General features: G+C 38.5%; 1 protein-coding gene across 1 annotated transcript in view; it reads right to left on the bottom strand.

Moving 5' to 3' along the window:
* LOC124794306 (actin-interacting protein 1) overlaps window positions 1-12812 on the bottom strand; it is a 193307-nt gene that overhangs the window by 98889 nt on the left and 81606 nt on the right. The window contains exons 7-9 of the mRNA XM_047258085.1: window positions 12226-12354; window positions 4843-4947; window positions 3390-3492 (exon numbers count right to left, since the gene is read on the bottom strand). Of these exons, the coding sequence (XP_047114041.1) occupies window positions 3390-3492; window positions 4843-4947; window positions 12226-12354 (337 nt within the window). The remainder of the gene's footprint in view (window positions 1-3389; window positions 3493-4842; window positions 4948-12225; window positions 12355-12812) is intronic.

Raw genomic sequence — 12812 nt, 5'->3', positions numbered from 1 at the left:
ATCAGCCACAATGCCAAGTAGAGCTTGGCAGTGGCAGTTCAAATCCACTGAGTATAACCACTCTGGTGTAGATAAACTTAACCATTGGTGTAGAGAAACTTAACCATGTACTATTTATAAACACTACTGGGTGGCCAACATCATGCCTGCATCATTTTTTCCTCCATGAAAACTTTTTCGTAATGCATAAATTGCAGGAAAATTATAAATATGTTGACCCAAAATCGTGTGCAAATTAACACTGTGGACATAGGAAATTTGACAGGAACAGTATAAAATGTCGTACATGGTGGGATAAGATTAATTCTGGGAACATAAAAGCGGGGTTATACTGTATTAAGAAAATGGTATCAAGTATCTCAATGAGATGTTGCTCATATTTCACTTACTGAGCTCTCTGAAATCAGATAAACAGCAATTTATGAAAGAAAGTATGTAGGTTATTTTGCAGTAAACAGCTGCTGAATCGACATCAATTAGATTTTTTGGACGTATAATGTAATGAATAATCTTGGTTAGGGTGAGGGAGAATTCTTGCATCTGTATGATGGACATAATTTTAAATGTGGATCTGTGCAGTCACAGATTTTTGAGCCCCACACAGTTTGTCATTTCACTTTGTATTGAGTTTAAAGTTTTAAGTGAAAGAGGAGGAGGAGGAGGAGGAGGAGGAGGAGGAGATAGAGATTAGTGTTTAACATCCTGCTGACACTGAGGTCATTAGAGACAGGGCCCAAGCTCGGATCGGGGAAGGAAATTGGCCATGCCTGGCATTTGCCTGAAGTAATTTAGGGAATCATGGAAAACCTAAATCAGGAAGGCTGGATGAGGGCTTGAACCATCATCCTCCCCAATGTGAGTCCAATGTGCTCACCACTGCACCACCTTGCTCAGTTTTAAGTACAAATATGCAGTTTATTCCTTTTTGTTTAGAATGCTTTGGATGGGGAGGGGCATTAATGAGCAAACTATGGTAATGTGTGTGGCTAGAATACAGAAAGTTAGTATTTCTGAAAGACAAGAAATCTTTAACCATTTTTTACTCTTAAAGCATCTGAAACAAAAGTATTAGAATGTATAATCCGATCCATGAACTATGGCAGTTGACGTAGCTCAAGACACAGATGGGGATTGCATTGTTGCTGGTTCCATGTGATGGTTGCAGTAAGCGCATACATGTTTTCTGTATACCGTAAATTATGTTTCTCACTTGCTTGTTAGACTTTGTACTTTCCACCAGCATCAGCTGTGACAACTCACAACAAATTGAAAAAAAAATTCACTGCATTACTCACTATGATCATGTTTAACATTTGCATTGAGTACGATGTTCACAGCAGAGCGCTGAGAACACTACTGAATGCTCATTGGCTATCAGAGAATACGTGATGTAGAGAGGGGAGAGAGGGGGAAGAGGGGATTTTTCTACTCTCCTCCTACTTGCCCATTGTAATTATCCTCTTTTAATTATTGAACTCTAGGAGCAACACTTTCCTGTTTTTTCCGCTTCAACATTTCTCTGCATAGGTATGTCACCTCTACTGCACAGCCCTTTACCTTAAGTTAAGCAACTCATTGTCCTTTCTACATACCTATCAGCTGCTTCATACCTCTTATATTTGGGGGAAAACCGCACAGCCTGATACAAATAATATTATCACCTTTTTTGTTAATTGTTTTTTTTTTTTGCATAATTGTAGTCTCAGTGTCTCATATTGGTTTTCATTCTTTTCTGCTCTCTAACTGCACTAGTGAAATTACAATCCAATTGTAATGCATATTTTGTACATTTAGTAAATTTCTCCCCACTAGTGACTGCATCACTCCTATATACTATATATACACACTGATGAGCCAGAACATTAAGACCACTGTCCGGCACGACAAAGAATGCCATCTGGTGGCATTGTGGGCACATGATGTGGTAACATAAGTATATGAGTGGACAAGCACAGATGGGGCATCACCCTAGTGAAGATATGGACTGCAAATGGAGAAATCCACTAATGTAAGTGACTTTGGCAAAGGGCAGATTGTTGTTACATAGAGTCCGTGAACAAGAATCTCGAAAAGCAAAACTGGTCTGATATTCATGAGCTACTGTTGTGAACATCTACAGAAAGGGGTCAGAGGACAGTGAAACTACCACTAGGCGTTAAATGGTTGGATATCCACGACTTTTCACAGAACTTGGGGTTCATAGGCTTGGCTGCTCTGAAAGTGCAATAGATTGTGGTCTGTGGCATCTCTGCTGAAAGAGCACAATGCTGGTGCAAGCAGAAGTGTTTCGGAGTGCACTGTTCATCGTACGTTGTTGAACATGGACCTCCACAGCAGACCACCCTGTGTGTCCACTGCTGACCTAACGACATTGTCAATTATGACTGCTGTGGACAAGGGACCATCAGGATTAAGGTAAATCACATTTTTGCTACACTAGGTTGATGGTCATCTCCATAAACACTGCCATCCAGGCAACAGTAGCTCAAAACTTGCAGTGCACCACAGACAAAGGTTGGTGGGAGCACTATTATGCTATGGGAGACATTCTCCTGCATTTGCTTGAGACCTGTGGTAGTAATCAAAGACATGCTGAATCTACTAACTACCTGTGTCCCCCTACATGCTTAATGTCTTCCCTGACGGCAATGTCCTCTGTCAGCAATATAACTGTCGTGTTTCTGAGCCAGAATCCTGCTACAGTGGTTGGAGTAGCATTATAGTGAACTCACATTGATGTCTTGGCAGCCAAAGTCAGCTGATGTAAATCCTATGGAACCCATATGGGTCACTACTGGGCACCATCACCATGTTCACAAATCACCAGCCCGATATTTACACAAATTGCACAACCTGTGCGTAGACATCCACATACCTCCCAACAAACTGTGGGATCCCTGATACACAGAATCAGTGATTTATTTCATTCCAAAGACGCACAAACATGGTATTAAGCAGGTTATGGGGCAACTGAAGAATGGGATACAACCCACTGGCTTTCACCAATGACATTATAGTTCATTCATAGATATTACTGTCTTTACTTTTGAGTCATAGATAATGTCACATACCTCCATAAACCTACTAACAAAGTGTCGGGCTCCTGATACGCAGAACCAGTGATGTATTTAGTTCTGAAGATAGACAAACAAGTTATTAAGTAGGTGGTCACAATGTTTTGGCTCATCAGTGTAAGATTTCCACAATTTCTCTCTTTCAAGATGACTCAGTATATAAAATAATAGTTAAATATGGCAGAGCACTTCAACACTTAGAGACCTAACAACACACATTTACTTGAGACACATTTCAAGGTGTTTTTTTTATTATGATCAATAACACATCAGTCTCAAACTTTAATCTATGTATAATAAGTAGGAATTTTTTACCTGTTTTAGAATCCCAGCTAGTAATAAAACCATCATGTGAACCAGTGTAAACAGTCTTCTTGTCTGGACTCAAAGCAAGAACTGTAATAGGCTTATTGTGTCCCTAAAATAATAGAAGCATGCGATAAGATGTAATCGGTATTTTCCTAAAGCAAACTGTGTTTTAACATTTAAAAATGCTGACCAGCAACTAATGACAAATTCAAGAATTAAAACTCAAAATCTAGTAATAATGATAATAATAATAATAATAATAATAATAATAAAAAGAGAAAAGTTCAAAGTTTGATTCCCAGTTGTTCCTACATTTTTTTAAGATTTATTGTTTATTTCAAAGTTGTCAATGCTCTGTTTACAATCTCATATAGCACGTGGAAAGAATGAACACCTATATCTTTCCATATGAGCTCCGATTTCCCTTATTTTATCATGGTGATCGTTTCTCCCTATGTAGGCCTGCATCAACAAAATATTTTCGCATTTGGAGGAGAAGGTTGGTGATTGGAATACCGTGAGAAGATTCCGTCGCAACGAAAAATGCCTTTCTTTTAATGCTTTCCAGGTCAAATACTGTATCATTTCTGTGACACTCTCTCACATATTTTGAACTTTTTCGATGTACTCCGTCAGTCCGCGCAGCAGTATTCTAAAAAGAGGATGGACAAGCATAGTGCAGGCAGTCTCCTTAGTAGGCCTGTTACATTTTATAAGTGTCTTGCCAATTAAATGCAGTCTTTGGTTAGCCTTCCCCACAATATTTTCTGTGTGTTCCTTCGAATTTAAGTTGTTCGTAATTGTAATACCTAGGTATTTAGTTGAATTTATGGCTTTTAGATTAGACTGACTTATTGTGTAACTGAAGTTTAACGAATTCCTTTTAGCACTCATGTGGATGACCTCACACTTTTCCATGTTAGGCTTTAGGTCTCATTAATCTGAATGGGTAATTCAATTCACAGGTTTGAGAAAGGCAATGACATATCACCCCCAACAAATACCCATGCCTAATAGTGCCTTGTAGTGTTCACATCAAGTTTTAGGTAATAATTTAGTAACAAAGGATTGATAAAGGATGGAGATAAAATAAAATTACAAACATGTCAGGAATTCCATCCAGGAAGAAAATTCAAGAAGACCATGGTTTTATGATAAACCAAAACTTAAAAAGATGTAGAAAGAGTAGAAAAAAAAACAATACTTGCAATGAAGGTTGAAATGTTGGACAAACACTAACAGCTGGAGAATGTGGTCACAGCTTATCAAAATCAATGCAAAGAAATAGACAGTTAAAAATGTGTTCTAAAGTATTTGTTGTACAGCAAACAAAAACTTTCTTAGTGCAGATCAAACATGAGGCAATAATGAACCAGGACACAGCTTTCGCAAGAAGCAATAGCAGTAAAAAAAACATTATCTAAAAGAATTACTGTAATACAAAATTTTTAAAAGCTACCTTTATCACTCTTATGGGCTTTACAGGGTTGTTGACATCCAAATAAGTAATGAATCCACTAAGGGAAACGGTCAGAAGGTACTGTCCTTGCCACAAACAAGATACCTGAAACAAAAATCTTAGTTATATCAGTACGTCACCTGGTAAAATTCAATGTATTTGTTTTTCCATAATCAACAACAAATATTTATTACTTGCACAAATACTTGATTTTATTACAATGCACTAGAAACCTACATTATTCATTATGAATTTGCTACTCATATTTATTTGCTTTGCTAGTGTGCATTTGCTATACATAGGGTCATCTGATTATTTTTGCACTAATATTTAACAATTTCTTTCCTTGGATGAAACAATTTAAGACAAAGAACAGGTAAATACAGCACAACTCATAGAAATTATAGGTTGCTTTGAAAAAAGTTTTTTGTGTGTAAAATATTTCTAATTTATGTTAAACAACGGAAAAACCAGGAAAGGAATAATGACAACATTAGGAAAAGAATAGACTGCAGCTCACTGTATAGAGGTGGTGTTGAGTCACAAGTGGGCACAAGAAATTTTGACAGCTATACATGCAAATTCTTATTCTAATGTAGAAACACACACACACACACACACACACACACACACACACACACACACACACAGTCAGCATGGATAAATCTAGGTGTAGGGCTATAGGTGAGGCCTTTGGGTAGGACGAACTTCTGTGGAGCTGAAGGTTATGGTGGAAAGGTTAACAACAGTGTTACAGAACTGCTTTGGCTCTGGATTTAGTGGAGAGCTAGTAGGGAATTTCGAGGGATGTGGCAAGTTGAGAAGATCAGCTAGACAGGATTTACGTGCTATGAGGGATGGATGAGGAGGAACTTTGTGGGTAGGATAGGAGTTGTGTAGTGGTGTCCAGAGGCGGCATTAGGGTGTCACCATTCATGGAGGTGGTGTTTGGAATCCTCCTCCAGGTGCTGGAGAGCAAGGGATTAAATTTAAGAGATGTAATGAATGGAGTAGGGATTACACAGTTGTAGTATCTTGCAGAGAGAGGGAAGATGGTTCTAGGATGCCTGTGCCAAGGACATGTGTTTCTATAGTACCAGTTTTGTGAGGGCCAGGGATTAGCTGAATCTGAAAAGGTGAAAGTCATTGTGAAAGGAAGGGCGCAATCCAGAAAAAGTTATCTTTATGGTTAGACCATTTGGGGGATTCTGTGGTTTAGGCAGCATTTGGGAAACAGGACGTGGGACTGGGTTTTAGCCAGGGAAAGAAAGACTTTTCTGAACTTGTGTAGAAAGATGGAGCAGAGTCTATTGTGGCAGGAATAGTATAAAGAAAACAGGAATGATGCAGAAATGGGCAAAATAGGTGTTGATCGTTTTGAGAGGAGACTGGTAACAGAAAAGGAGTTGGATAACAGAAAAGATGCATAAAAAAACTCACACAGGTACATAAAAATATGCAAAAATAAGTGGTACATAAAAATATGCACAGATATGTACGAATATGCACAGATGTAAAAATACGCAAGAGTGTGTGAAACCACATTAAAATACACAATTATAACTACCAGAGGAAAGAATATGGGGCATCAGGTGCTGCATCAACAATCTGCGCAGTCATGAAGCCTGTGTTATATGTGGACGATTGTTGATACAGTGAAACTTGGAAGCAGATTCAGTTTGGAAGGTGGTGAATAAACACAGGAAAGAAGGGACACAGAGGAGTAATGCCAGAGAGAAGAGTAACAAAGGAAAACATCACAGGATTGTAGGATGGAAGAAAGCCGTTTGGCAAAAAACAAACAATGGAAACTCCAGATACGAATACCAACAATGCAGGTACGGTACACTGCTACACACCATGAAGAAGGTACATTAAGTTGCAGACAGGTGCAGTTGAAATACATTTACATAAGGCTTTCGCTCCACAGCCTTCATCTCTCTCTCACACACACACACACACACACACACACACACACACACACACACACACACACTCTATTCATACACACAAGCATGCACACCCCATGCACACATGACTGCCAATTCTGGCAGCTCAGGCCGGATTGCAGCTATCACATGGTATGCAAGCAGCAATCTGGAGGGAGTGGGGAAGGGGAAGGGATAGTAGTGTATAGGTGGGGGGGGGGGGGGGACAAACACTTTCTGGCAGAGTGTGTAGGGACTGCAATGCCAACAAGCGCAGGGTCAGATGGTTGTGAGGAAGAGAGGTGGGGAAGGAAAGGAGTGAAAAATTAGAGGAGTAGGTAAAAATGGGTGCATTGGCAGAGGGCAGCAAACAAAGAGGGTGGAAGATGAGAATAGGGAGAAGATGACAGGGCAGAGATGGTGCAAACTGATGGATGGAGAGTGTGGGGCAACATGTTACCATAGGGCCAGGCCAGGATAATTATGGGAGTGGAGAATGTATTGTAGAGATAACTCCAATCTCCACATTTCAGAAAATCTGGTGGTGGAGAGGATGATTCAGATGGCTCAGGTAGTAAAGCAGCCACTGAAATCAAGCAAGTTATGTGCCGCTACCTGTTGTGCCATTAGGTGGTCCGCTTTTATCTTCGCCACAGTTCGGGGTGGCCATTCATACTGGTGGGCAGCTGATTGGGACTCATACCATATAAAAAGCTGCAGAGCCAGTAAATGACATGGTTGCTTCCACAGGTGGCGTGGCCCACGCCACAAGGATCATATCCCTGTGAAAGTGCCACGTGCAAGACCTGCCCAGTCCACTCACCCAGCACTTTCTATTCCAGTCCTGTCACAGGTTTATCCTACCCCATCAGTATCCACACCACCTGTGAAACTAGCCATATCATTTACCAGCTCTGATGCAATCACTGCACAGCTTGTTATACTGGCGTGCCTACCAACCAGCTGTCCACAATGATGAACGGTCACTGCCAAACTGTGGCCAAGAACAAAGCAGACGACCCTATGGCACAACATACAGCTGAACATAACACACTTGATTACAATGGCTGCCTCCCTACCCAGCTTTTCTGAATGGTAAAGATTAGAGTTTTTCTTACAACGCATTCTCCAATCCCATAATTATCCTGGCCTCAACCTACAGCAACATACCGTTCCCATACCCTCCACCCAACAGTTTCCAACCTCTCTGCCCTGTCATCTCTTCCCCATTCTCGTCTCCCACCCTCTGCCAATGCATCCATCCATCTTTCCCCACTCCTCTCCTTTCTTGTTCCTTCTTTCTCTGCCTTCCTGACCCATGACCTGATGCTGCACCTGTTGGCATTCTAGTTCCCGCACACAATCCCCTCCCCATCTGTACACTAGTATCTTCTCCTTCCCCTAGCTTGCATCCTCCAGATTGATGCTTGCATCCCACATGGTAAGTGCATTCCAGCCCAAGCTGATGGAATTGGTGGTCATGTGTGCATACGGTGTGCTTGCTCTACAATTAGAATAAGAGCTTTTGGCTGAAAGCTCACAAGTGTAGTAGTCTTTTGTTGTGTCTGCCTGCGAATCATCATCTCCTCTATATGGTGAGTAGCAATCTGTTCTTTCCATAATATTATATTATTTACGTGAAAATTGTGGATACGTTTTATCCCTCTAGTTTCAGGAATAACTTAACAGCTTGAAGTTATTTTTCACTGAAATTATAACATACTTAGATACATACATACATACTTACAAGCACTACTAAACATAGCAAAAAAGGAGATATTCTCAGAGGGGTGAAAAACGTTAAGATTAACACATCCAGTTCAGTTCTTGCAACATTACCAATATATTTTTAAAAACTTTATCAAACAACCTATTTAGATGCTAATGTGAAAAATTTTGAAGTGGAGCGTTGTATACCAACTTAGAATTTTCTTTTTAAATTGTATTAAATTGACAATGCAAAATCAACAGCCAATGAAAAGGAACACATCGGTTTCTAACTACTATTCATGATACTTCAATCTGTCTTTTTTTGTTACAGTGAAGTTTTTGATGCATGAAGCATTAATAATAATACACAGTTTTAGTGGGCCATGTGTTTGAGGACAACACTCAGTCTACCTCATAAAATAATTTTTACAGCAGTAGTAACTAACGGAATTGGTTCTGTGAGGACACAAGAAGAACCTTGACCTTAAATTATGAACAAAAATACATTCTGGTTAAATCCATATTGTAGATCATGAAAGCAGCACAACTATATATGGCACCAGTACATACAGACATACAAATATGAATCACTGTACTGTTGCTTTTCAGTGTCCACAACTAACCTGCACGGCTTAACACTGAATTTATGTTTGAAAGTTTTATCTGTTTGGCTTCAAGAGGTAGGAGTGAATGGAAAAAAAAATTGAGAATCTGTTAGATGATAAGTTTCGCTTTCACAAAGGTACATGTAGTGGAGAGGCAGTTCTGATATTGCACATGACAATAGAAACAACTTAAAGAAAAGTCAAAATCTGTTCACAATTGAGACCTAGAAAAGGTGTTCAACAATGTAAAATGATGTAACAGCAAAATTGTAAGAAAAACTGGACTAAGCTATATGTAAATAATGTAAGTAGGAAGAGTAAGAATATAAGACCAAGAATGAAGTGTTCAGTTCAAAAAGGGCACAAGAGAGCAAAGAAGACTATTCAATCCAAACATCAAAGAAGCAATGATGTCAGTAGAAGAAAAGTTCAACAGTGGGATTAAAATTCAGGATGAAATGGTGTCAGATTCCTTGGTGACATTGCTATCCCCAGTGAAATTGAAGAAGAATTACAGGAGCTTTTGAAGAGATGAATAGTGTTATGAGATCAAATATGATTTGAGAGTAAACCGAAGACAGACTTAAGTAATGAGGAGCAGCAGAAATGAGATTAGCAATACACTAATCAAAATTTATTAACACAAAATAGATGAAGTTAATAAGTTCTGCTACCTTGGAAGCAAAATATCACATGACAGATGAATCAAGGAGTACATTAAAATCAGCTTAGCACAGCCAAAGAAGGCATTCTTGCCCAAGAAAGCTCTGTTAGTATTGAACATTGGCCTTGTCTGAGGAGGAAATTTCTGAGTATATATGCTTGGAGCACATCACTGTATGGAAGTGAGTCATGGGCGGTGAGAAAACCAGAAAAGAAGAAAATATAAGCATTTGGGATATGGTGCTACAGAAGGATGTTGAAAATTATGTGGACCTGTACGATATGGAATGAGGAGGTTCTTCAAAGAATCGGTGAAGAAAGGAAAATATGGAAAGCACTGACAAGAAGAAGAAGAAGAAGAAGAGAGGATGGCGGGACATGTTAAAACATCAAGGAATAACTTCCACAGTAATACAGGGAGATGCAGATGATAAAACTGTAGTGAAGACAGATATTGGAATACATCCACCAAATAACTGTAGATATAGGAGAGAAGTGCTACTCTGAGATGAAGATATTGGCGCAAGAGTGTTATTTGTGATGGGCCACCGTGAACCAGTCAAAAGAGTGAGGTCTCCAAAAAATAAACAAGAGCAAAGTAATACAAACAACCATTTCGTATCATATAAGGCGACCTTTGGCTTTAAAAAAATGATTGAATCCTTCTGAGGACCGATGTTTATAAATCCTTAATTTATTATCAATAAGGCTTCAATAATAGAAAGAAAGGAAGTCTTGCAATAAAGGCCACATTGGCTCAATACTACTGCACAAATCCAAGGAAAGTGCAATATTTAATGTTAATGTTGACAGACTTATATTGGACATTTACAGCTTTGTGAGTGGGGATATCACTGTCTTAGGAGATGTAATCAGTAATCTAGAACCCACCTCACAGCAGGTGATTGAGAGCACTCTGTAACATGAACATTTTGTGCCATTAACACAGCAATTGCCTTTTATTACTGCCTATTTATAAATGTATATAGTTTTTCATTATTTATATGAATATACTGTATGTAAGGTTAATGTTTGAAAAAATTATTTCTGATTCATGCACGGGAACTGATAGGTACGAATGTACAGGGTGTCCCAAAAAGAATAACCCGATTTTAAATAGAATTATTTATTAGGAAGAAGGGCTTAACACCAACAAATTGCATACTAAATTACTCAGAAGAGACAGAAGTTTATAAAAATCCATCATAAATGTTCAATATGTCCTCCATTGGCTGTACGGACAACATCTAGCAGATAGCCGAATTCATCCCAAACTGAGCGTAAGATGTCTTCTGTCACTGAAGCTACAGCACCTGATATTCTGATTTTTGGTTCATCAATGTCATGAGGTAAGGGAGGAATGTAAACACATTGTTTAACGTATCCCCACAGGATGAAATCACATGGTGTTAAGTCAGGGGACCTAGGAAGCCAAGAGTGTAAAGCCTAGTCTCGCGGTACTGTACGCCCTATCCAACGTTGAGGCATAATGGCATTAAGGAAACTACGCACGTTGTTGTGCCAGTTCAGTGGTGCTCCATCTTACTGACAGATGAAATTGTCAGAGTCAAATTCTGGGAATAATCAGTTTCATAGCATTGCAAGATATGATTGTCCTGTTACAGTTTCTTCCTCAAAAAAGTAGGGTCCATAAACCTTGCTTTGCGAAACAGCAGAAAAACACTCACTTTTGGTGAATCACATTCGTGTTCAATTGTTTCATGAGGATTTTTGAGCCCCCATATACGCACATTATGATGGTGAACCTTACCGCTAATATGGAAAGTTGACTCATCACTGTATATTAACTGTGACATAAGTGTCATCTTCCATGTCCACACTCCAGGTCAGCACTCTTAGCGACATCCAGCGGATTTTTTCTGAAACTCTAGACCATGCCGATTACATCTACTGCTGTTTCAGTTACCTAGTGACATTTGTCTCAATATTATTACAAGTTAAAATCGGGTCATTCTTTTTGGGACACCCTGTATTACTAACCTTACTCACATAAATCGTGCTCATCCCAAGAGTCATCTTAGTAGTAGCAATGTAACAGTGTTGAAACCAGTTTTTTAAAAAAGACTGTTCGGTTTTGTTAATACTAAGAATGAAGTGCTAAAAATATCAATAAAATCGATAGTTCGTTAAAGACAGAGTGTACTTCACAGATAGCATAATCTGAATCAAAAATTTAATAATCTGCATCCTACTTCATTTCATTTTGAAGCTGTTTTTAAATAAGTAATTGAGGCAAAGTCAGAATATTGCATAATTCACTTTTTTAAGAGTGTTCCACACAAGTGTCGACATATGTTGCTGTACCATTGGCTTGAACGATGTTGTTTCTGACTTTATAACCTTAAATAAAAAAGAAGAAAAAATAAATAGAAAATTTTGTATAAAACTTAGAAGTTGTATCTCCCTGTGCAATTAATGTGATTTTATTGCTATTGACTTTTTTCAAAACAGTTTACCTGTTGATCTTCAACTTGGGTGCCCATTACAAACTCAGAGACAACAGTTCTGGTTTCAACATCCCACAGTTTGCATGTCTTGTCTCCAGATGCTGTCAGTAGCTGTTTCCCATCAGGTTTCCAAGCAACCTTTAAAAACACACACATTCACAAAAAAATAAATAACGAAGATAACACTCATTATTTCAAACACAGACTACACAAAGATTTCAAAAGATATAGAAGGTGCAGAGAAGGTAACCAACATTTTTTTATTTATGGTAGAATGGAAATGATAATTCTCACAAGTCACTTATTTTATAATTTCTGCTAATAAAAAATTCAAAAAATGCCAATGTGAATTAATTTTTGAAGCAAAGGAATGAAAATCATTTCTATTTCTCAATATTCTTTCAAACTGTGCAGCAGGTGAAATTACACAGTTTTTAAAGTTGCCCTTTATATCAAATGAAAGTAATTTCATGCCCAAATTACCATGCTTGTTGGAAAATCTTTTAACACAGTCAGAGAAGTGTCAGTGAGTTACACAGTTGTTTTTAGAATGTCCAAATCTGTAATTATGTTGCAATCACTAAGTCTTCACCTCA

Source organism: Schistocerca piceifrons, chromosome 1 (assembly GCF_021461385.2).
Source record: "Schistocerca piceifrons isolate TAMUIC-IGC-003096 chromosome 1, iqSchPice1.1, whole genome shotgun sequence".
NCBI classification, from domain to species: domain Eukaryota; kingdom Metazoa; phylum Arthropoda; class Insecta; order Orthoptera; family Acrididae; genus Schistocerca; species Schistocerca piceifrons.
This window is presented reverse-complemented; position numbering and strand designations above follow the sequence as displayed.